The sequence below is a fragment of the Bos mutus genome, chromosome 16 (assembly GCF_027580195.1).
Source record: "Bos mutus isolate GX-2022 chromosome 16, NWIPB_WYAK_1.1, whole genome shotgun sequence".
Lineage (NCBI taxonomy): Eukaryota > Metazoa > Chordata > Mammalia > Artiodactyla > Bovidae > Bos > Bos mutus.
Window position 1 is genome coordinate 15657091 of NC_091632.1, and position 25972 is coordinate 15683062.

At 37.8% G+C, this 25972-nt stretch overlaps 1 protein-coding gene and 1 non-coding gene across 4 annotated transcripts in view; one reads left to right on the plus strand and one right to left on the minus strand.

Moving 5' to 3' along the window:
- Positions 1-25972, plus strand: part of RPS6KC1 (ribosomal protein S6 kinase C1) — a 204023-nt gene that overhangs the window by 127129 nt on the left and 50922 nt on the right. For 2 of the 3 annotated variants that reach the window (XM_005888537.2, XM_070384767.1), the window contains exon 8: positions 2397-2489. The exons of the other annotated variant lie outside the window; for it this stretch is intronic. In XM_005888537.2, the coding sequence (XP_005888599.2) occupies positions 2397-2489 (93 nt within the window). The remainder of the gene's footprint in view (positions 1-2396; positions 2490-25972) is intronic. 3 annotated transcript variants of the gene reach the window in all.
- Positions 15004-15076, minus strand: TRNAG-CCC (transfer RNA glycine (anticodon CCC)). Its single transcript has one exon. It is a non-coding gene; the product is annotated as a tRNA-Gly (tRNA).

A 25972-nucleotide genomic window follows, 5' to 3' on the forward strand; every position in this document is an offset into this window, starting at 1 on the left:
TGCTGTTGAGATTGATAAAGTGAACTGATAACTTTCCTTGGAAACTGAAAGATCCTATGACATCAGTGAATAAGAGGGATAAGTAGGAGATAGGGATATTGGACATGTTTGGCCATATTATTCTTTTTCCTCTTATGACGTTTTCTAGCCATTCCTTTTACAAAAATCACAAGCGGTTCTTATGCTTCCTTGATAATAGAGTAGGGAGAGCTGAATTTTTAATCATCAGAATGTGTTGTGTAACAGAAGGACTGCAATTTCATGTAAGGAGTTAGGATCTAGTCTGGGATCTTTCACTACTCTTTCTGACTGTAAACTCCCAACCATTCTGAACTTCCTTTTATTTATCTGTAAAATGGGATTATAATGATAACTTCTTGTAAGTACTACACTCAGACCAGGGTGAGATATGAAGATGAAATAATATAACATAGATTAAGAGAGAAGAGTCTGTATTTCTGTTTCATTTCTATTAAAATGCCCTGCTAAGTGTTTTTCTAGCCTTAAAAATTCCCCCTTGGATTTTAAGCTTTAGGGAGACAGAGATGTATCTGTGTTTTATGTCATCTAGCTCAGCACGTAATATAAGTGAGATATTAAAAATATAATTTTTTGGAAACATATCCTAGAAGTAGAAATGAATGATGCTAAAGCTGAAACTCCAGTACTTTGGCCACCTACTTCATGTGAAGAGTTGACTCATTAGAAAAGACTCTGATGCTGGGAGGGATTGGGGGCAGGAGGAGAAGGGGACGACAGAGGATGAGATGGCTGGATGGCATCACCGACTCGATGGATGTGAGTCTAAGTGAACTCTGGGAGTTGGTGATGGACAGGGAGGCCTGGCGTGCTGTGATTCATGGGGTCGCAAAGAGTCGGACACGACTGAGCAACTGAACTGAACTGAACTGAACTGAAAAGATTGTTATTACCCTGTTGAGTTGCCATTATCACCAACATTCTCAAGTTTCTTTAAAAAGTAAAGAGTTATCTTTTTTAAAAAAATCACCTCTTTAGGCATATTATAGTTAGTGTTTGCTTGCTAAACCTAAGAACAAACAAAAAAAATTTTGAAAGCTAATTGCACAGTGATAGTTTTCGTAGCTATTAAAGACACCTAATTAGTCTATGTGACCTCCCTCAGTTGTCACTCTCCTCTCTTCCTCCTTCCTTTCTTTTCTGCTCCTCCTCTTTGCTTCCAACCAGCATGCTAGCTGCTGTGAACATACAGGTGAATAAGGCCTACTTCCTGTTCCCAAGGAGCTTCTTGTCTAGTGATGTTGGGCTGCACGAGGACTTGAAGTATCGAAAATGGTAGCTCAGTAACTCCAGTAATTATAACATTTGGTTAGCCAGGTGATTTATCAGTAGCTACTCAGTGGGGCGATAAATGTTTCCTCTGTATTCTAACAGATTGTTGACAACAGAAGGGTCTGTTTTGAAGATATAATAAGGCTTTGTGTGTCCTGTCATCACATCACCATTTTAATATAAAGGTTAATAAAGGATTGCTTTCTGATTGTGAATGCCAATGGAAAGGTCTTTGGAATTTATCTAGCCTAATGTTTTATATGACTGGTAGTGAAAAACTAAGACCAGTGGATGGGAAGTTAGGATTATTCTTTTATTGTAAGTGGTACTGAAATATCCCTTCTGTATTCATTGATCTTTTTTGCACTTTTTATTATGGTGAACAGATGAAGTTTTCCACATCACAGGTGTTCAAATATTTAAAAGACATTTTCTTCTGTAAATCATCTCTTTTCTAGGCTTAACCAATCTCAGTTCTAATAATTATTGGTTATGGGATAGAGTTTCTTAATTCTTCACCATTATTAGCAATTCTGGTTGACCTTAAATTTGCCAGTCTCTCTTAACATACATAGTATATATTTAAAAAGTAGCATTAAAGAACTGTAGTTTTATGATGAGAGAAAATGACTTATGTTCCCTCTCTCCCCAAGTTTATCTATTGTTTTTTAGTCTTTTTCTTCTAAATTGCTCTTGAGCCTTCTGGGGCAAATATAAGGCTGTGATTGATTGTTGGTTCAGTTATCCATTTGTTACAAAGTTGCATTATAGCTGTACAGTTCTGAATTGAATTGTTGCTCTGGAAACTGTATCAGCTCATTAATTTTTCTTTTTAAAATCTTGTTTCCAGTGTTATCATGATTTATTTACTTGGGACTTTTTTCTTGCTTTTTCTTTTTGATTTCTTTCATTTTTTATTTTATTTTTTACTTTATATTACAGACAAACAGAAACTTCCTCGTTTCATCTTTCCATTCTCTGATTTATGATAAATTTAGTTCCTTTGGCCTGGCATTTGCTTCAGCAGGCAGTCTTCCTTCAAGTACCTCCCTGATTGATGTGTAATCTTTGATATCTTCCATTAGCCTCCAGGATCACTAAGTTCAAGGCCCCCTTGGAACCTAAGGAGCCCTGCCGAGGAGCTGAAGGCCTTCAGAGTCCTTGGGGTGATTGACAAGGTAATTCTTCAGTGTCTCTTCAAGAGTTCAGTAATAAATCGACTGCATGCTGACATTATGTCTTTGAAGCTTTGGATCTTAAGGATATGAAACAAAAGGAGAAAATGACTCAAATGCATCTGCACTTTAAAATAACAAAAGCAGAAAAGAAAAAGCTTTTATCTAAGCAATTCGTGTAAGGTCATGCAAAATATGTTATGTTAAAGGAGAAGGTGCTTATTTGTTGGCATTCAGTCTAGTAAAGAGTTTGATTTTATAAACCTGTTATAGCAGTAAAGATACTGTGTGTTAGTTACAAAAACTAGTGAGTCAGTAGTTGTTCAGCATTAACTGGTATAGTCAGTCTAGTGGTTAAAAAGAATGGTGCTCTCCTAATAAATACTGTTTCTTGAGTACCTACTATGTATCAGACTGTGTATTAGGCATTTTATGTAATATAAACAACATAATACAATGTTTTATGTATGTTTACAGTATAAACAGCATAATCCTTTTTCAGCCCTGTTATTTGCATCTTGGTGGAAAAGTGATGTTTAGAACAGTTTAAATAACTTGCCCTCAGAGTCACATAGAACTATTTGAGGTAGTACTGGAATTCAAACCAGGATCATTGTAACACCAAGAGCTGTGTTTTTTTCCCTGTACACTAAATCACCTTTTACACACTCATATTTTTATATTTGAAATCCAAGTACTGCGATAGCATCAGATATCTCAGATATGCCAGACAACAGTGCTGGGGCGTCAGAAAGCTTTTGAGTAATTGTAAAATCATACCCACTAAGCCAGTTTTAAATATTTTTGGTCAACCACCACTATTTTAATACCTTTAAAAGTGAAAGAAAATGCCTTAATATTAGATATAAATTAATTTAATCTTTTTAATGTCAGTCAATCCTTTATGAAGCACCTTAGTGTTTATTTATAACTTCGCATTCATTGACTGCTTCTTGTGTTCTAAAGTATGTGTGTGATTCTAAGCTAAAGTTGAATAATGTGGAATATATTTCAGGTAATTTGAATACTAACTAAGAGTTTGAGGTATTTCAAAAGGAATATTAGGTTAGATATTACATGAAGATGTTTTGGTCTTTTAAAATTCTTATCAGCATCAGTTTGTCTCAGAGAAATTTATTTGACTAAATTTTCAAGTTAAAGAATTCTAAGCAATAGAACTTTTGATCCTGAAATATTTCCTTAACCGTATTTTTTTCTAGCCTTCCCAGATTAGAGAAAATTCTGTTTGAGAATTCAGAGAAGTAAAATAGCAGTTAAATATTTCTTGGATTAATTAAAAGTTCTTGGATTTCTGTGCAGGCAAATATACTTTTTTGAGGTACCGTGTCTGCTCCCTGTCTTAGATCTGTTTATTTTGACAAATATGACCTTTCATTGCTCGACTCTTAACCATGAGCAGGTCACCTTTAAGTCCTGGTAATAGCTATGAGTCTCACATGTTTATCCAAATAAGGGTGTTGACAGTGGAGGAATCCCTAAGTTCTATGCTGAGAACGATAATTCACTATTATCTTTGTTCTCTTAACTGGGGGAGTATGTTGGTGTTTAGAAGTGGACGTTTTAACTTTTCTAAGTAGAAATAAAGAAATCTGTACTTTGGAATTAATAAACTTTGCAAATAATCTTTAAAAATTTGTAATAGTCTCTTGTAAAAACATGAATAGGTGGATTTTAAAAAACTTTGAATTTTTTTTAAGATTAATTCTCCATTGTAATGAAGGGTACCTAATATTTGGGTTTTAGAAACTTAAAAGTTTGGGAGAGAAGTGTTGTGTCAATTCTAGAAAATAAACTGGATACATTAATCTCACCTGTTGTTTAGTTGCTAAGTTGTGTCCAACTCTTCTGCAGCCCCATGGACTGTAGCCCACTAGGCTCCTCTGTGCATGGGATTTCCCAGGCAAGAATACTGGAGTGGGTTACCATTTCCTCCTCCAGGGTCTCTTCCTGACCCAGAGCTCGAACCCGTGTCTTCTGCATTGGCAGGTGGATTTTTTACCACTGAGCCACCAGGGAAGCCCCAATCTCACCTGTACTGAACATAGATTCTCTAATTCTGTTTAATTATTATATGTTCTTTAAGAGCTATTTTAAATGTTATTCTCTAATAACTTAGGAAAATAAAATTTCCTTTGGAATAGAATTTGACAGACTTTTATAATGAAAACAAGTAAAGCAGATTTGTTCATTAATATCTAGACTGTGAGCTTCATGGAAATAAGGTCATTTCTTGTTCACCTTTATAATATCAGCATCCAGAATCATGCCTGGCACATAATGGACACTTGGTCAATATTTGTTGAAGGGATGCAATTGAGACTTAGGTGACTTTTAATGCATCATATGTAGAGTGACACCTACTGGTATAACGTGAGACTGCCATCTAGTATCGTGGTTCAAGACGCTCAGATGTCCTTACCCAGAGGGACAGTAATTACGTCGTTGTGTCTTGGTCTAGAGTTCAAAGAGGAGTAAGTGACTTTCTGTTCTTTAACTGGGATGGGAAAGTCTTTCATTTTAACGCGGTGCAAGGAAAGCAGCACTTTGCTTCTCGAGGAGAAACAGTTCAAATGGCAGTGGATTTCTCACCAGAAACCACCAAGGCCGTGCGGACGTGGCGCAGCACTGGAGTGCTGAAGAACCGCCAGCCCTGTTTCTGTGTCCTGAAAAACAGCGTTCAAGAAGAAAAGGATGAAGCAACACTAAGGGAATTTGCCACTTGATAATCTGCTGTGAGAGAATAGCTTAAGTAAGTTCTCTGAACAGAAAGGAAATAATAAAAGCAGGAATTCTAAAATATTAAGAAGGAAGAAAGAACAAAAGACTGAAATACGAGTGGATGTTTTCCTTTCCCTCTGGAGTATTCTAAGTTGTTTTATGGTTGAACAGAAAGTATCCTGTCTGATGTAGTTCTTTTAAAAAAAAATCATTTATTTATTTTAATTGGAGGATAATTACTTTACAGTATTGTGATGGCTTTTGCCATACATCAGCATGAATGGGCCACAGGTATACCTGTGTCCCCCCGTCCTCCCACTCCGCCCTGCCCCCTCCCTCCAGCTTGTCACAGAGCACCAGCCCTGGGTGGCCTGCTTCATGAGGGCCTGATGTAGTTCTAAAAGTGTGAAGAGAAAATAGTTAAGATAATTATAAATGAAGGCGTATAAAGGAATGTAAGGTTTCTGCACTTCATTTGAAATGGTAAAATGATGCCACCAGTAGGCAGCGATGTAATTTGTATCTGATGGCTAGAGTAGAGAGAGATACACTAAAAAACACTCTAGATAAACCCAATGCAATTCTGAAAAGCATTCAAGTAACCCACAGGAAGGCAAGAAAAAGAGAATAGAAAAAACAAAGAGAACAAACAGAAAATGTAAAAATTGGCTTCAGAGCAAAGAAAATTAACCGGAGACAGGAAAATTATATAATGATAAAAGGGTTAATCCACTAAGAACATGTAGCGCCCCTAGACATGCATTCACCGTATATAAGTTTGGTATATTAGTAGTAGTATACTGATGTGCACATTCAGAAAACTGATAAAGCTGAAAGGAGAAATAAACAATTCACATTTGTGAGATGTAGTGAAAGTGGTGCTTAGAAGGAAATTGACAGCATTGAATGCATATATTAAAATTGAAGAAAGATCTAAAGTCAATTATCTAAGTTTCCATCCTAGGAAATGAGAAAAAGAAGAGCAAAATAAATAGGGAGTCGCCCAATCATGTCCAACTCTTTGCAACCCCATGAACTGTGGTCCACCAGGCATGGATTCAGGAATCCACATGCAATGCAAGAGACCCAAGTTCGATCCCTGGGTTGGGAAGATCCCCTGGAGAAGGGAATGGCTACCTGCTCCATTATTCTTGCTCGGAGAATTCCGTGGACAGAGCAGCTTGGCGGATTATAGTCCATGGGATTGCAAAGAGTTGGACATGACTGAGTGACTAACACTGGGTCTTCCCAGGTAGCACTAGTGGTAAAGAACCCTCTTGCCAGTGCAGGAGATGTAAGAGACATGAGTTCTATCCCCAGGTCAGGAAGATTCCCTGGAGGAATGCATGGCAACCCACTCCAGTATTCTTGCCTGGAGAATTCCAGGGCAGAAGAGCCTGGTGGACTACAGTCCATGGGATTGCAAACAGTCAGACACGACTGAAGCGACTTAGCAGGCATGCACAGGCAGAAGAAAAGAAATAATAAAAATTAAGGCAGAAATCATAAGAATTGAAAACAGGAAATCAAAAAAGAAAATCAACAAAACCCAAACCTGGTTCTGTTAAAAAGTCAAGAAGCTTTTATCTAGGTTAACTAATAAAAAAAGAGAAAAGATACAAATTTTTAAGATCAGAGACGTAAGAGAGAACCTCACTTTAGGCATAAACCTTAAAAAAGTATTAAGGGAATACTGTGAAAAATGCTGTGCACACAAAGTTAATAATCTAGATGAAATGGACCGGTTCCTTGAAAGACATAGTCTGCTGAAACTCACACAAGAAATATTCAATCTGAGTAGGTCTATATCTATTAAAAAAAAATTGAACCAATAATTAATAAGCTTCTAAAGTCGAAAGTATCAGGCCTAGATGGATTCACTGGTGAATCCCACCAACATTTAGGGAAGAGATTGAACCAATTCTATAATTTCTTCCAGAAGATCGAAGCAGTGGTCATACTTTCTAACTCAATCACTGAGGCCAGTGTTAGCTTAACAACAGAAGTAAAGATATTACTAGAAATGAAAGTTATAGACCAGTATCTCTCATAAACATAGTATAAAAAGCCTAACAAAAATATTCGGAATTTTGAATCTAATAATGTATAGAAAGAGCTATGTCCTGTGACCAAATGGTATTTATCCCATGTGTGCAAGGCTGGTTTGATATTTCTAAGTCAATTAATGTTATCCAGCATACCTACAAGCTAAAGAAGAAAAATCACATCATCCTCTCAATTGACTATGAAAAAGCATATGGCATAATCCAGTACCCATTCATGATAAAAACTCTCAGCAAATTAGGAATCGAGGGAAAATGTCTCAACTTGATAATGCGCTTTTACAGAGCTCCTATAGTTTGCATCATCTTTAATGCTGAGAATCTTCAAGTTTCCCTCTAAGATCGTGATCAAGGCAAGGATGTCCTTTCTCATCCCTCCTTTTCAGCATCCTACTGAAAGTTCTCACGATTGCAGTAAGGTAAGAAAAGGAAATAAAGATACAAAAACTGGAAAGGAAGAAAGAAAACTTCATTTGAAGGTGACATGATTGTCTATATGAAAAATGCACCAAAAAATAAACTATTATAGGAAGGCTGCATGATACATGGTTAATGTATAAAAGTCCATCACTTTCTTATATACCAGCAGTGAACAAGGGGAATTTAAAAACTCAATATCACGTATATCAGCACTTCCAAAAAAATGAAATACTTAGACATAAATCTAACAAAATATATACAACTGTATATGAGGAAAACTATAAAACTCTAATGAAAAAAATTAAGGAAGAGCTAAATAAGTGGCGAGATATTCCATGTTCATATGTAGGGTGGTTCGTTATCGTCAAGATGTCAGTTCTTCCCTGCTTAATTTATACATTTAGTACAGTCTCAGTCAAAATCACAGCAAATTATTTTGTGGATATTGAGAGAACGATTCTAAAGTTTTTATAAAGGGACAGAAGTTCCAGAAAATATAATATTGAAGGAAAAGAACAAATTCAGAGAAGTAATTCTACCTGAGTTTAAGACTTTCTGTAAAGCTATCGAAATCAAGACAGTGGGGTGGGATTGGTGAAAGAATAGACAGATAAATGGAACAGAATAGAGTTTGGAAATAGATCTACATGAATATAGTCTAGTGGTCTTTGATAAAGGAGTAAAGGCAGTACCATGGAGAAAAGATAGTTGCATCAGCAGATGGTACTGAAGCACCAAAGCCAGTGGACATTCACGTGAAGAAAGGGGCCCGAGACATAGGCCTTAAAGGGGCCTGAGACACAGGCTAAGGCCTAGGGACCCGAGACACAGACCTTAAAGGGGCCCGAGGCACAGGCCTTAGAGGGGCCCTAGACACAGACCTTAAAGGGGCCCGAGGCACAGACCTTAAAGGGGCCCAAGACACAGGCCTTAAAGGGGCCCTAGACACAGACCTTAAAGGGACCCGAGGCACAGACCTTAAAGGGGCCCTAGACACAGACCTTAAAGGGACCCGAGGCACAGACCTTAAAGGGGCCCTATACACAGACCTTAAAGGGGCCGAGACACAGGCCTTAAAGGGGCCCGAGACACAGACCTTAAAGGGGCCCTAGACACAGACCTTAAAGGGGCCGAGACACAGGCCTTAAAGGGGCCCTAGACACAGACACATTGAAAAAAATTAACTCAAAGTGGATCATAGACCTAGAGAAAAACACAAAGGTATAAAAGCCTTAGAATACAACATAGGAGAAAATCTAGATAACCTTGGGTATGGCAGTGACTTTTTAGATATAACACCAAAGACGTGATCCGTGAAATATTTGATAAGCTGGACATCATCAAAATTAAAAACTTCTCCTCTATGAAAGACACTGTCAAGATAATGAAGACAAGTTATAGACTGGGAAAAAATATTTGTAAAAGCATATATGATAAGGAATGTTATCCAGAATATACAAAGAACTTTTAAAACCTAACAATAAGAAAATGAACAAACCAATTAAAAATGGGCTGAAGACCTTAATAGGAACCTCACCAAAGGAAGTATACAGATGGCAAGTAAGCATATGAAAAGATATTGCACATCATACATCACCAGGGAATGATGTATGAAATATCTCTAGATACTTGTTGTTGAGTTGCCCAGTCATGTGGGACTCTTTGTGACCCTGTGGAGTGTAGCCTGCCAGGTTGCTCTGTCCCTGGGATTTCCAAGGCAAGAATACTGGAGTGGGCTGCCATTTTCTTCTCTAGGGGATCTTCCTGACCCGACCCAGTGATCAAACCTGTGTCTCCTACAAGTCTCCTGGATTACAGGCAGATTCTTTACTGCTGAGCCACCAGGGAAGCCATTAGAATGGCCAAAATCTGAAACGCTGACAACACCAAATGCGGGCGATGATGTGAAACAACAGGGACTCTCATTCATTGCTGGCTGGGATTACAAAACGGTGCAGCCACTTTGGAAGACATTTGACAGATTTTTACCAAACTAAACATACTTTTACTATATAATTCAGCAATTGTGCTTATTAGTTATTTACTCAAATGAGTCGAAAAGTTAACATCCACACAAAAGTCTACATGTGTATGTTTATAAGAGCTTTATTCATAATTGCCAAAAGTTGGAAGCAACCAGATGCCTTTCATGGGATGAATAAACTGTGGTACATCTAGACAATGGAAAATTATTCAGCGCTTAAAAGAAATGGGCTATCAAACTGTGAAGACATGGAGGAACTTTAAATGCATCTCTCTCAGTGAAAGATGTGCATGCTGCCTGCATCAGACTCTTTGCAACCCCGTGGACTGTAGCCCTCTAGGTTCTTCTGTCCATGGGATGCCAGGCAAATATACTGGAGTGGGTTTTCATTTCCTTCTCCAGAGGATCTTCTTAACCAGGGACTGAACCTGCATCTCTGATTCCTCCTGCGTTGGCAGGTGGGTTCTTTACCACTAGTGCCACCTGGGAATCCCAAACAAGGAAAAGATACAAACCTGAAAAGGGTACGTGTTGTACGATTATAAGTGTATGACATTCTGGAAAGGGCACAAAGTCAGGGAGACAGTGAAATGATCAGTGATTACAAGGAATCAGGAGGAGGAGGGAAGGATGAACAGGTAGAGAATTTTGGGGGGCAGTGAAACTATTCCACTTGATATAATGGTGGATACATGTTGTACATTTCTCAAAAACCACTGAAATACCAAGAGTGAACTCTAAATTGTGATCTCTGGGTGATAATAATGTGTCACCGTAGGTTCATCAGTTTCAACAAATGTATCACTGCTGCAAGATGTTCACAGTGGTGGAGCTTGTAGGCTGTTTGGGGGCAGGAGGGATGTATGGAAGCTTTGTACTTTCTGTTCAGTTTTGTTGTGAACCTAAAACTGCTTCAAGAAGCTAAGGAACAGTTAACAAAAGAGTTGGATTGTGCTGATAACATTAATAACCACAAGCTAATTTATGCATATTGTTGAAGGACATGTAGTTTAGCCACAGTTTTTATACATGAAATCAAAATAGACTTTGATTATAGCTAGTAATATTGTCTTTAAAGAATGGCATCTAATATACCTGTACATGTTTGATAAACACACACACATGCATTTGGGTTGTTTCATTATGTTCAGTACTTTAATATCTTATTCTGTCTCTTGGAAACATACATCTTAACTATAATTGAATATATAAAAATGGATTCTATACTTGCAAAACTCTTTACCTGTGATATTAATGTTAATAGATTAATAGAGTATTTTTTTGTTCTAAAGGACTCATTCTTTTTGTATTTAAAGTATGATTATCTAATATATTTTTAGGGATAGATTTGTATGGGCAGTTTTATAATGTGATAACCTAAGTAATTTTGGAATCAAGGAGCTAGTTTCATTTTACCTCCTAATGGCTTGGCATAAAGAAGCTCAGGGTTAGAAAGGACTTTAAGGTCATCTGACCCAGTGAATTACAGATCTTCTGGCCCATCTGTAGTGCCCCACTGAATGGCTGCTCAGCTTTAGGCTTTTTTATTTGTTAATTTAACAAGCTTCTTTTGAATGCCAACATGTGACAGCCACTGCTGGGTGCTGTATAGGACTTGTTTCTTCTTTTTAGTCTAGTGGAGAGATACAGGTCAGTATGTAAGTGGGCGTTAGAAAGCATCACTACTAACAAAGCTAGTGGAGGTGATAGAATTCCAGTTGAGCTATTCCAAATCCTGAAAGATGATGCTGTGAAAGTGCTGCACTCAATATGCCAGCAAATTTGGAAAACTCAGCAGTGGCCACAGGACTGGAAAAGGTCCATTTTCATTCCAATCCCAGAGAAAGGCAATGCCAAAGAATGCTCAAACTACTGCACAATTGCACTCATCTCACATGTTAGTAAAGTAATGCTCAAAATTCTCCAAGCCAGGCTTCAGCAGTATGTGAACCGTGAACTTCCTGATGTTCAAACTGGTTTTAGAAAAGGCAGAGGAACCAGAGATCAAATTGCCAACATCCGCTGGATCATGGAAAAAGCAAGAGAGTTCCAGAAAAACATCTATTTCTGCTTTATTGACTATGCCAAAGCCTTTGACTGTGTGGAGCACAATAAACTGTGGAAAATTCTGAAAGAGATGGGAATACCAGACCACCTGATCTGCCTCTTGAGAAATTTGTATGCAGGTCAGGAAACAACAGTTAGAACTGGACATGGAACAACAGACTGGTTCCAAATAGGAAAAGGAGTACGTCAAGGCTGTATATTGTCACCCTGTTTATTTAACTTATATGCAGAGTACATCATGAGAAACGCTGGACTGGAAGAAACACAAGCTGGAATCAAGATTGCCGGGAGAAATATCAATAACCTCAGATATGCAGATGACACCACCCTTATGGCAGAAAGTGAAGAGGAACTCAAAAGCCTCTTGATGAAAGTGAAAGTGGAGAGTGAAAAAGTTGACTTAAAGCTCAACATTCAGAAAACGAAGATCATGGCATCCGGTCCCACCACTTCATGGGAAATAGATGGGGAAACAGTGGAAACAGTGTCAGACTTTATTTTTCTGGGCTCCAAAATCACTACAGATGGTGACTGCAGCCATGAAATTAAAAGACGTTTACTCCTTGGAAGGAAAGTTATGACTAACCTAGATAGCATATTGAAAAGCAGAGACATTGCTTTGGCAACAAAGGTTCATCTAGTCAAGGCTACGGTTTTTCCTGTGGTCAGGTATGGATGTGAGAGTTGGACTGTGAAGAAGGCTGAGCGCTGAAGAATTGATGCTTTTGAACTGTGGTATTGGAGAAGACTCTTGAGAGTCCCTTGGACTGCAAGGAGATCCAACCAGTCCATTCTGAAGGAGATCAGCCCTGGGATTTCTTTGGAAGGAATGATGCTAAAGCTGAAACTCCAGTACTTTGGCCACCTCATGCGAAGAGCTGACTCATTAGAAAAGACTCTGATGCTGGGAGGGATTGGGGGCAGGAGGAGAAGGGGACGACAGAGGATGAGATGGCTGGATGGCATCACTGACTCAATGGACATGAGTCTGCGTGAACTCCGGGAGTTGGCGATGGACAGGGAGGCCTGGCGTGCTGCGATTCATGGGGTTGCAAAGAGTCGGACACGACTGAGTGACTGATCTGATCTGGTCTGATGTAAATTCTAAAACAACATGGAAGGGAGTATAAAGAAGTGTGAGTAAAGACTGAGCTACTTAATGTCTCAGTCAGTCATTCCATTTTACACAATTGAAACTCTTAAAAAGTCTTTTTTTTTTCTCTTGAGCCAAGTACTGCTGCTTTAGTCCTTAGTACTGCCCTTCTCCAATAACCATTTTTTTTAGTTATTTCAAGACAGTGTGTTGTCTTTCCAGTTGGTATTGGTTTTCTGTTTGTTTCTTCTAGTTTTATTTTGCTTAAATTTGACCAAAATTTCAATCTGTTGAAATATCTTCAGACTTTCCTTGTACACACTTTTTGTTTTTTTCCGTAGGGTTAATATATTGCTTCCTTCTCTCCCCATCGCACTCCTCTTATTTTTTCCTATGTCCCTGTCCTTCTTATTTTTTACATTTATTACTAAACCATTTAATAAAACTTTAAAATGTCTCAGTACCATCAGGTGCCTCAGACAGTACTTTGGATCAGTGGTTTTCTTGTAGTCTTCTCTCTTGGATTCCTTCTTTGCTCTTCTCAAGTCTGGGTTGGTTTGTTCTCTTGGTCTTCTGCATAGATACCCTCATCACACTTTCACTTGTTTTCCTGGGAATTCCTTTCATCAGTCTTCTATATTGAATTCCAGTTCCTGACCTTTCCCCCACCCCCACCTTCTTTCTGCTTGCTGGAGGCCTATAGGCTCTTCTTTCTGACCCTACTCTTTCAGAATTTCACAGTGATTTGTTTTGGTGGGATTTTATTTTATTTTATTTTCATTTGTTGAGTTGGGCATTTGGTGAGCTTCAATTTGGATAATGATACAGATGTTTTATTAGGAGACCTAATAGTTTCAGTATCTATATGCCTTATCTTTTAGGCTACTTGGTTTTCTTAGAAAAGAACTTTCCGGTCTCTTACTGAGGGATGTAGTATTAGACCAACCAAGATTCTGGGAGCCCAGTGGTTGAAGGAGGACCACTGTCCTCATCCATTTGGTGTGTAGGTCTTCATATAAGCCCTGTTTTCACTGCCACTCTTCAGTCCCTGCTTTAGCTGTCTGTAGTATCCGATTCATTCTGTTGTCTGTCTTCCATCTTTTCTCATCTCCTCTCTTGTTTTCTTTGTAGTCATTATTATATAGCTTTAAAAATTTCTTTCAGTTCAGTTCAGCCGCTCAGTCATGTCTGACTAAGCGACCCCACGGACTGCAGCATGCCAGGCGTCCATGTCCATCACCAGTTTCTACAGGGGATAGTGATCTGTGTTTCAGAGAATGTTAAATTTAACACTTTGTGTGGACCTCTCAGCTTTGTGGTGTCCATGATTTTGATCAACATGTCTTTGTTGACCTTTTTCAAGTTAACAATTTTTTTTTTCACCAAAATAGGACAAAGAATCCTGTAGATGACGTATAGCTAGAATAATTATTTCAAGTTGACCCAGTACCTTCTGGGCACTGCTAGTTACAACTAACCTTCAATTGTTTCAAATCAAAACTTAGGCATCCCAAGTTACTTGTAAGTTTAAAGGCATACACTATTCCCTTTATCCCCCTTTTAATATATACTATACTTGCCTCTAATCTGATTTTCCTCCAGTTCATTGTTGACACTGCTATCAGAATAATTCATAAAATGGGTGCTTTAGAAAAGTGATTTTTCCAAAGCTAGTAACTCTCTTGCTTATAAGCCTTTAATACCATCACATAGATTTTTAGGGTAATGTTTGCACTTCTTATCTAAGCCACAAAGACTGTTCCCAGACCACCTCAGCATGCTTCCTTGGGTATAGCCCTGTGGAACTTGTAAGGTACACAGGGTATCATGTTTTACACAGGATGTACCCCTCTACCTGGAGTGACTTTTTTTTTTCCCTTCCTCACTTAATTTTGTCTCATTCTGAATTACTATTTTTTTTTTGAAAGAATTATTATGTTTTTAAATATCTTTTGCTGTGTCTTTTTAATGCCTTGAACCTTTCTGCCGTAGATTTCATGCATATTATACGGTAGGTTTACTTTTTAAATATTTATTTATGTGGCTGCTCCGGGTCTTAACTGCAGCATGCAGGATCCTCGATCTTTGTTGTGGTGTGTGGGTTCTTTAGCTGTGGCATGTGAGCTCTTAGTTGTGGCATGTGGGATCCAGTTCCCTGACCAGGGATCGAACCTAGGCCCTCTGCATTGGGAGTGCAGAGTCTTAGCCACTGGACCACCAGGGAAATCCCTGTATGGTAGTTTTTGATACTATTTCTATGCCTCCTTCAACAAGCCTTCACATGCCTCAAATACCAAGTATTTTTCTTCTTTTTCCTGAAAATTAACATTTTTGTGTATTTTGATACAGTATCATAGACATCTATTAATTTTAGACAGGAAAGATAGTCTAAATCTTGGGCAGAAGATAATGTGTCTTTGAAGAGGAAGCCTCTATAAGATGTCAAATACCAGCTTGGTGACTATATCTTATTTAATTTTGTGTTTCTGACAGTTAGCATAGTTGACATTTAGCATAGTGACTTAGAAACAGCAGATACTCAATAAATATGTGTTGAAAAAAATGAATAAATGAATGAATGATACCTCTCTACTCACATTATCTTAAAAACAGGTAGGGACCATTTATTTTAATTGACCTACCTCCTCACCATTTCTCTCCAGGTCTTTTCTATTTCTATTTTTTCATTCATTCATTAATTCAGAAAATATTTGTTGAGCTCCTCAGTTCAGTTCAGTTCAGTCACTCAGTCGTATCCAACTCTTTGTGACCCCATGGACCACAGCCTGCCGGGCCTCCATGTGCATCACCAACTCCCAAAATTTACCCAAACTCATGTCCATTGAGTCAGTGATGCCATCCAACCATCTCATCCTCTGTCGTCCCCTTCTCCTGCCTTCAATCTTTCCCAGCCTCAGGGTCTTTTCCAGTGACTCAGCTCTTCACTTCAGGAGGCCAAAGTATTGGAGTTTCAGCTTCAACATCAGTCCTTCCAGTGAACACCCAGGACTGATCTCCTTTAGGATGGACTGGTTGGATCTCCTTGAAGTCCAAGGGACTCTCAAGAGTCTTCTCCAGCACCACAGTTCCAAAGCGTCAGTTCTTCGGCGCTCAGCTTTCTTTATAGTCCAACTCTCACATCCATACATGACCACTGGAAAAACCATAGCCTTGACTAGATGGACCTTTGTTGGCAGAGTAATGTCTCTGCTTTTTCATATGCTTCCTTCCAAGGAGTAAGCATCTTTTAATTTCATGGCTGCAGTCACCATTTGCAGTGATTTTGTTGAGCTCCTGCTATATGTCAAATGTGATAATAGCCACTGGAGATATAATGGTGAATAAAACACCTGATCTGTACCCTCTCAGAGTTTATAATTTAGTGGGAAATAGCAGTTACAGTACAATGTGAAACTGTTTTCAGTGAGGGAAGTACACTAGAGAATTATGAGAACATGTAAGAGGGGTACCTAACTTGGGGCTCTCCAGAGGTTAAAGAAAGTAAAGTAAAGACATGAGAAATGAGTAGGGTTACTCATCGAAGGCTAAAGGAATGCCGTATTCAGAGGTATGCGAGACTCAGAGCATGCTTTCTTTCTAGCTTCTTCAACTGTGAATTTTTTCTTCTCTTTTCCTTCCTGCCTGCCTATATACAGTCCAGTCTTCACGACATAGTTGAAAGCTTACCTCCTCAACTGTAATATTCATCTTTCCTTTCTTTGAATTAAACTTAGCGTTCGTTTGTGTCTTATTTTCACTTTAGTTGCCTTAAATATATTGTTAACCTGTCTTAGAGGGCAGAAAGTATACCTTATTTACCTCTCTTTCTTTCTTTGATAATTCCTAATTAAACATATTGCTGTCTATCCAGTAAGGATTTAATAAATGCTTGCTGAATAGTTATAAAGGGGACAAAAAGAAATAATACATGTATTTTAAGGTTTCACATACTCTGTGAGGCTGCACCTCAAACTATACCACATGTTCAGGATCAGAGCAAGAGAGGGGTTTTGAAAACTGTCCAAGCATTCATCCCTCTCCCTTTTTCACCATCTCACGGAATACACGTGAAGATTGTTGGCAGGGAAATAGTTGCAGTCAATGAAATTGTCAGTTTGAGAGTGAGTGTTGTGTCTTTGTGTTTCATATGTGCTTTGAAATACTTTGGAATGTTTTAAAGAACATCAGCACTTGGATTTTTAAACTAAATAAATGTTCTAGGTCATATTTAAAACACTGTTAAATTTTAATCAGTACCAAAATTTCAACTCCATCTGCTACAAAAGTGCAAAACTCATTTAAAACACTTAAAAATAATAGCATCTAAAGCTTTTTTGCCCTTGAAGCATTTTCTTCTGCATTGGAATCAGGCTGTCTCTGACATTGGCAACTTAGTTGGATACACATGATTGACTTGAAGATGTAGGCTCTGTGTCAGCCTCTTACCTTTGAAAGGTAGCATTTGCTGAGTACATACTACTCCAATTTTGAACACGATATACAAACTATGTGCATATATTTGCTAATTTTTAGGAACTTATTTCAGTTTCCAGAACCTATAAATTTATGCGAGTGTATTGACAGCACATTTAGCAACCGAATGAAAATACTAAGGCAGAGTATGAATCAGTCTCAGTCTCAGTTCAGTCACTCAGTCGTGTCCGACTCTTTGCTCCTTGTTTTCATCACTATACTATACTGCCTCTCTGAATATAGACACCTATATGAGGCACTGATAAGGAAACATGATCAAAGTACACTATTAGGATGGGGGCAAAAGCAAGCTACTGAACAATATGTGAAATCCATTTGTTTTTAAAAATCAGAGAGATGAAGACAGAGTTCAGTTGAGTTCAGTTCAGTCACTCAGTTGTGTGACTCTTTGAGACCCAATGGACTGCAGCACGCCAGGCTTACCTGTCCATCACCAACTCCCGGAGTTTACTCAAGCTCATGACCATTGAGTTGGTGATGCCGTCCAACCATCTCATCCTCTGTTGTCCCCTTCTCCTCCCACCTTCAATCTTTACCAGCATCAGGGTCTTTTCCAGGGAGTCAGTTCTTTGCGTCAGGTGGCCAAAGTATTAGAGTTTCAGCTTCAGCATTAGTCCTTCCAATGAATATTCAGGATTGATTTTCTTTAGGATGGACTAGTTGGATCTCCTTGCAGTCCAAGGGACTCTCAAGAGTCTTCTCCAACACCACAGTTCAAAAGCATCAATTCTTCAGTGCTAAGCTTTCTTTGTAGTCCAGCTCTCACATCCATACATGACCACTGGAAAAACTATAGCCTTGACTGGATGGACCTTTGTTGGCAAAGTAATGTCTCTGCTTTTTAATATGGTGTCTAGGTTGGTCATAACTTTTCTTCCAAGGAGTAAGTGTCTTTTAATTTCATGGATATTTTTTATCAGCTCTAGAGTATTAGGTGTTTCTGGCAAACGCAAAAAAAAAAAAAATGTATCTAAAGCTAAGTATAACAGATCATACTTTTGAGTTAATTTTCATCTAAAGTTAACAGTGTCAAATCATTATCCCAAGTGAACTTCAGAATTCAAACCAAAAAAATAAAATAAATGGTTTCATTATGGAATTGAATGACATAAGCTCAACTTGGGCCTATAAACCCAGAACTTCAGAGTTTTAACCTCTCTTTAGCGTAATCTCTTTGTGGCCTTGGGCAAGTTGCTTCACAAAAACAGAAAACAGACAATCAAAATGAGAATGACAAAGGTGTAGAGATCTAGCTTTTAAAGCATTTGGATCTGAGAAGAGCCTCCTAAGTGGATGTTTTTCCTAGCTCTTCAGCCTTTCTGTTTTAAACCTGATTTCTCTGTCTTTTATATTCTGCCTTCTGCTGTATTTATATCCTGTTTTCTTACAAAGACACACCATGTCCTTTAGAAGCATGTTTTATGAAGTAATAGATGTATAGGCCTAGGATTTTAAAAATTATACAAAGTAAAAGTTTTTTTATGTATTTATGTTTTTGTGTGTGTGTGTGTGTATATATAAGACATTTCTGTATAGGTTACTGTTCACTGAATCATTCACTTCACATCCTAATATGAGATATCACTGAGGAATGGCTCACATTCATTGACATTCGGCTAATAGGAATATAAGAGATTTAAAATTCATATTTGTGGTTGAAATAATTACTCCCTGAGTTATTTTCCAGAGAATCACATGTGTTTTGTATTGCTGTAGGGCAGGACTAGATTTAGCTATTTGCCTAAGGATGAATAATCCAGGTGTTGGCCAAATGACTTTTAGATGGGAAGTAGAGAAACATCCTTAAAATCCTTTTTATCTTTTCTGATCCTGATATTAGTCTGTCAAAGAAAACAAACTTTGCCAGCCATATTTCAGTGCCCTTTGGAGGAATGAAATAGTGTGAGAATGACTGGTTTTTGAATTTTGAGTACATTACTTGTATTTGCAAATTCTTTTAGCACCACCAAAATATGCTTACTTTCTTTTTTTTAATGTTATGATTCATAATATATTCATAACATTTCTTGGAAGATAAAGTTATTTTGATAATGTTTACCTGTCCTGCCTCTTGAGAAATCTGTATGCAGGTCAGGAAGCAACAGTTAGAACTGGACAGGGAACAACAGACTAGTTCCAAATAGGAAAAGGAGTACATCAAGGCGGTATATTGTCTCCCTACTTATTTAACTTACATGCAGAGTACATCATGAGAAACGCTGGGCTGCAGGAAGCACAAGCTGGAATCAAGATTGCCGGGAGAAATATCAATAACCTCAGATATGCAGATGACACCACCCTTGTGGCAGAAAGTGAAGAACTAAAGAGCCTCTTGATGAGAGTGAAAGAGGAGAGTGAAAAAGTTGGCTTAAAGCTCAACATTCAGAAAACGAAGATCATGGCATCCGGTCCCTTCGCTTCATGGCAAATAGATGGGGAAACAGTGGAAATAGTGGCTGACTTTATTTTTTGGGGCTCCAAAATCACTGCAGATGGTGATTGCAGCCATGAAATTAAAAGACACTTACTCCTTGGAAGGAAAGTTATGACCAACCTAGACAGCATATTGAAAAGTAGAGACATTACTTTGTCAACAAAGGTCCGTGTAGTCAAGGCTGTGGTTTTTCCAGTAGTCATGTATGGATGTGAGAGTTGGACTGTAAAAAAGCTGAGTGCCAAAGAATTGATGCTTTTGAACTGTGGTGTTGGAGAAGACTCTTGAGAGTCCCTTGGACAGCAAGGAGATCCAACCAGTCCATCCTAAAGGAGATCAGTCCTGGGTGTTCATTGGAAGGACTGATGTTGAAGCTGAAACTCCAATACTTTGGCCACCTGACGCGAAGAGCTGACTCATTTGAAAAGACCATGATGCTGGGAAAGATTGAGGGCAGGAGGAGGGGACGACAGAGGATGAGATGGTTGGATGGCATCACTGACTCAATGGACATGGGTTTGGGTGGACTCCGGGAGTTGGTGATGGACAGGGAGGCCTGGCGTGCTGCGGTTCATGGGGTCTCAAAGAGTCGGACATGACTGAGCGACTGAAGTGAAGTGAAGTGAACTGAACTCTATTTTTAGCTCTCACAATGACAAACTATGACCCTTTAAGAAATCATGATTATTATTGAAATTACAAGTGTACAGAGGTATTAACTGTGTTCTCCTGGGACACGCATACATACACTACACTACTGTATTCGGTTGTAGAAACTGTAGATAGTTGTGCTCAACAGGTTGTGTTCAATTTAAATAGAGGGCAGGACAAATGGGCTTCATCATGACAGTTCTTATGGTATATGAATGCTTAATAATGCCCTAGATTTAAATTAATTTATAACTAATTTGCTGTGGAAGTTTGGAAGAATTTTTAAATATCTGGATTAAGATTAGAATGAATTCTAACTAAATATATCTGTTGCCATTTTAAAATTAAGAATTGAAAGATGCTTTATATTCTCTAAAACATATTTTCTATATTGCTTTTTTCTAACTACATTTAAGAAACCAAAATAACCAACCTAGAAATCAAAGATGATGTATAAGAAAATTTCATATTAGTTAATTTCTTTTAAGATGAATATGTCAATTATTCAGTATTCTAATTGAATATAGCCAGGTTTTTGAGTTTCTCTCTTTAATATTTTAAAAGACACCACAATATTATGTTTCTCTATGCAGTATTGTGGTGAATATGATCATTACCTTAAATAAATGACATTTTTCAGTAGCCAGAAATCAGGGTTTTTAATTGCTGTTTTGTGAATTTTATAAAATCTCATCTCAAAGTACTTTGATAATATTTGAATGGTGGGTATGATGGTACACAGAAAATAAATCTTTCAAAGCAAAGTACCTTATTTTATGACTGCCTAAAATATATACTTATACCTTTATTATTATTCATAGATTAATATAACTTCAATTTTATATTTCATTTACCATATGCTTGCTTTGAATAAAATTACAGGAGATTTAAAAAATAACTATCCCCTCTCTTTTAAGGAAAAAATCATCACACTTATTTACTTAAGTAAATGCCATTAGTGGTAGTATTTCTCTTGGCTGTTTGTTCAGCCACTAGAATCCCTTGTGACCTTGGGTATGTATTCGAAGAGGTGACTGATGGTTCGTGATGTTCTAAATTTTCTGGTAGCTTGCCTGTTGCCTGCCTCTGGGTTTGTCATCGCCCTTATGCTGACTTAGGCAGTATTCCTTCAGTCTCTTATCTCCAGGCTTTGATGCATATGTTCTGAAGGTGGCCACAGTGACTTTGGGTAGCAGCAGATGGTGAACCTTCAGGCTGCCACCGGCTATACTGGTGTTAAGTTGGAAAGTTAACGTTTGATGAAGAATCAGTAGTGCATATGAAAGAGCTTTCACTGCTGAAATATCTTTTAATTAAAAAATTAGCATACTCAAACCTTTGCAAATGTGTGGGCATTTAAAGAAGTCTAAGATCAGTTGTTTTCTCCTAGAGAAATTAGTTATTTACCAGCTTAGTTTTGTGTTGCTTGCTTGTCCTAATGTCATTCTTTCCCCCTTGTTCTGCCCCAATTTGTTTATAGTTAAGGCAGATAAGAAAATTAGGTAAACTGAAATGGGATGTTGTGGGGAATTAAATGTGTTTGGATAAACATTTAAACTATATTTTTATTTACGATAATTTAGAATTTAATAACTAGAAAACAATGTGGATCTTGCATGCTCATTGCATATAATCCTAGTAGATCAGTTCTGTTGTTTCCTGCATTTGAAGATATTTCTAGGCTATATAGATGCCTAGAGAACTCAGCCCACTTCAAAATGATATTTCACCTTGCTGTAAGTTGCGTGGTGATGTTTTTGGCTTTGCCATCAATCCACAGAGCAATATCCTTTTGGATTGTTTGTTCACTTACTTCACGATGTTGTGTTATTTTGGAAATTCTAGCAAGAATAAAACACTGATAAGATGCCAAAGAATTTTTTTTCTGTTTCCCGTCAGTCACAAGGGTAATTTTTATGCTTTACTGAAAACAGATCCTTGAACTCTCCATCTTTTAGGATAGAGTTGTAAGTATCCGTGTCAAATGTTGCTCTTCATACTTCAGTTCTTATCAGTGAAACTGAATAAGCACAGGACCATCCAGAACAGACTGGTTTCATGGCATAAGGGCAAGAAGTGCCTCTCCACTGTCTGTTCATGCTGACACTCCTGGTGCTGCAGTTTCTCATGGACAGAAGTGGTAGGCTGAGTATCCTTTGCTTTTTAGTTGCTGGGCGGTGGTACAGGGAACACTGCTAGTTTCTGATGTCCAAGAAAGAGAAAGTTAGACCCCGGTGGGAAGAATTGGAAGAGTTGTTCGTATTAAAGTTCACCAAGTACTCCTTGTTTTCTGGTTGTTGAATTTTTATAAGATATCTCTCTTAAGAATAAGGTATGGAATTCACAGTTAACAGTCAAAATACATTTTGAATATTCTCAGCCTATGAAATGAGATGAGTTTTAGCAATAAGTGTAAGTAACATTTTATTATCATCATGTAGTATTGACAGGGAAAGCAAGGGTTTAGTACTTTAGGTTTGTGACTGTTTCTACAGAAGAATAACATTACCAGTACCTATAATGCTGCCAAGGTGAATTTAATGAATCTACTCATGGTCAAGTGTTGAGAACTATGTTGAGAAAAACTAGCTAACTTGTGTGATTGGGCTTCTCTATTTTCTCTGGCTTCTTTCTTATGTTGATCCCCTTGTTCTCTGGTATATTTATATGTGAATTCTAAGTGGTATCACTTGCACAACTGAAGTCCATTTAGATGACATCCAGACAACACGAATAATACCGTGACAACCGTTAGAGGAAAGGCAGTTTGTGCCAGTATGGCTATCTCTGTAGGCCTTTCTTAAACATTAAAAAAAGAAAAAACAAAAAAACTTTTATTAATTGTTTTGGAGTTCTGTGAAATAAGTGACACCAAAGTAGTGAGAGATGTTCCCTTGGATTACCCAGGTAATCTTTCTTCTTAAAGGAATTGGAGCTGGAGTTAACTCTAGAGGCTTACAGACTTTGAATGTCAGCATTTAAATTAAGTATCTAAAAAAATTCAAAAATAGATGACATATAATCTTCACCGAAGGGAACTTTCTGCACTTCCTCACCACATTCATCATGTCTTTATTGCTGTTTGTCTCTTTTCTTTTCTCCAAATTTATTTTTCATATGCCTAAAAATTAATTGTCATTTGATACTTTTGATATGCTCTCCCACCTCCCCTCTTTCCAGAGGTAGTACCTAGTTAAACCTAGTTAAATGTCAAGTCTTCCCCATTCTAGTTAACAAAATTTACTGATAATCAACTGGAACTTTTCTTGCTACTGTTGTGAAAGGAAAGTAGGCAAGTCTCATTGTGCTGGTGGAATTGAAGAACAGATGAGGCTAATCCTAGAGGGATAAGTTGTTTGCTTTTTTTTTTTCCAGTTAGGAGCAGTGATTCTATATATTACCATGGGCAAAGATGGAGTAATCTCTCCTGTTAGACCATATGCTAATATAGTGCTGATAAGTGAGTGTGAAAAATGAAAGGGAAAAATACATTAATTGTATTCTCTCAATAAGGTATGCCATCCAAGATAATTATTTCATGACAGTTTGAGTTATAGAACTTGTTTTATCATGAAATAAAAGCTGGTTTTAGGAGCCTTTTATTGGAAAGACAATTGTATCAAATTAGTACTAGATTAGATTTTTGTCTTTATAAAGGTGAGCAAACCCATGAGCAGTTTTTAAATTGATGTGTTCTAGTCCACAAATGAACAAATTCTGTTTGAGGGTTAAAGAAGCTATTATTTTGTCCTTTATGCTGACAGCTTCATTACAGATTGGCCTACTGTTGGCATTAAAAAAATGTTTGGCTCCTTATGATCTTTGTGCATGCAACTATAATATTAATGCAGTGCCATAGCACTGTTCATTAAGAAATGACTCTAAATGAGGTTGAAGCGTGTAAATTTGGAAAGATACAGATGTTAAATGCAGTCGTTTCTCTTTGTATACAGCCGTATGGCTAATAATTTCCAAGTGGCTAAAGCTCTTGTTAGCAGGAGTGCTGGTGTGTTAAGAATGGCTCTATAAATAACTTTAAGAACTGAAGTTGAAGGTGCTTCTTTTAAAGACTATTGTTAACTAAACATTATTGCCAAACAGATGGAAAGCATTCACCAGCCTGATGTTTTTAGGTCTAATTATATTATCACCAGCCCTGTACGGCTCAGTTGAAGAGGTGTATCCAGAGGCCAATTTATAATCATTTAGCCAACACCTGTTTGGGAGAAATTGACAGTCAAAGGGCACATTTAAAAAAAATCACATATGTTCTTGTGTTTATTGCCTCAATGTGAACATTGTCTGGTCACAAACAAACTTGGTAGGAGGAGAAAGTAAATGTAAGCAAAGAAGCCCTTCTCAGCCATGTTCATCGATCTTAATTTGGCCTTTTTATCTATTGACTTCATGCTTCATGGCTAAGTGAGACCAGCAAAGAGGTATCACTGCTGATTTATACAGGTACATATTGTCCAGTCGGTTAAGAAGCTTCTGGTAGGGAAAAAGTTATTTCCTTTGTACGGCTTCCATACCTTTTCCCTGGTGAAATGTTTTGGATTGGAATCTGGTGAGTGACTTTAAAAGAGTCACAAACAGATATGAAAACAAATGAGATTTAAGGGACACTGAATGTCTTTACAGGCTCAGTAGATGTTTATTGAGCTCTCCTTTACAGAGATGTGCCTCCTTTTGCACTCATGATATTAATTTGATTGTCAAGGTTCAGGTTCTTTGAATATATTTCCTTGACTTGGAGGTTCAAGATTGGTGGTGAATACAAGTTCCAAGGGAGAGCAGTTTTACCCTATCTGAAAAAGGTTCAAACCTGATAATCCTACTAACTGTTTCATTTTAGTGTTTTTCCTTCTTCTGATATACTTCTCTGTGGAAAGATACGTATATGTTTCCTCCATTTTCTTACCCCCCATTACTAACTCAGAGCAGTTCGCTTCTGTCCCCAGGTCACCGCATAGTGCAGTATTGAAAGTTTCACACGTGTGGGTTTGATCCCTAGTTGGGGAACGAAGATCCCATATGCTGCATGGTGTGATCAAAGAAAAAAGGAAAAAGTATACTTTCCTTATTAGATTGTTGAATGAATTATGTGATTTGATTCTTTAAACCCCGTCACAGTGCCTGCTTGAAGCATTCTAGTAGGATAATTTCTCCTGTCTTTAGCTATTATTTTTAATGGAGAATTCTTAGCTATTCATATACATCTGTAGTCCTGACTTATTTTCTAAACTCCATTCCCACATTGCTATCTACCTTCCAAACTTTTATGCTTAAATTCATTCACATATGTTTAGTGAACAGTTACTTTGGGAGGTGGATAGGTTATGTGTTGCAGGAAATACAGTTTCTGCCCTGTATTAATTTTCTGTTGCTGCATTACAAATTACCACAAACTCTACAGCTTAAAACAACTCACTTTATTATGTCAGAGTTCTCTGGATCAGAGGTCTGACATGAGTTGCATTGGGCTGAAATCAAGGTGCCGGCAGGGCTGCTTTCTTTCCTGGAGACTCTGGGGAAAACCCA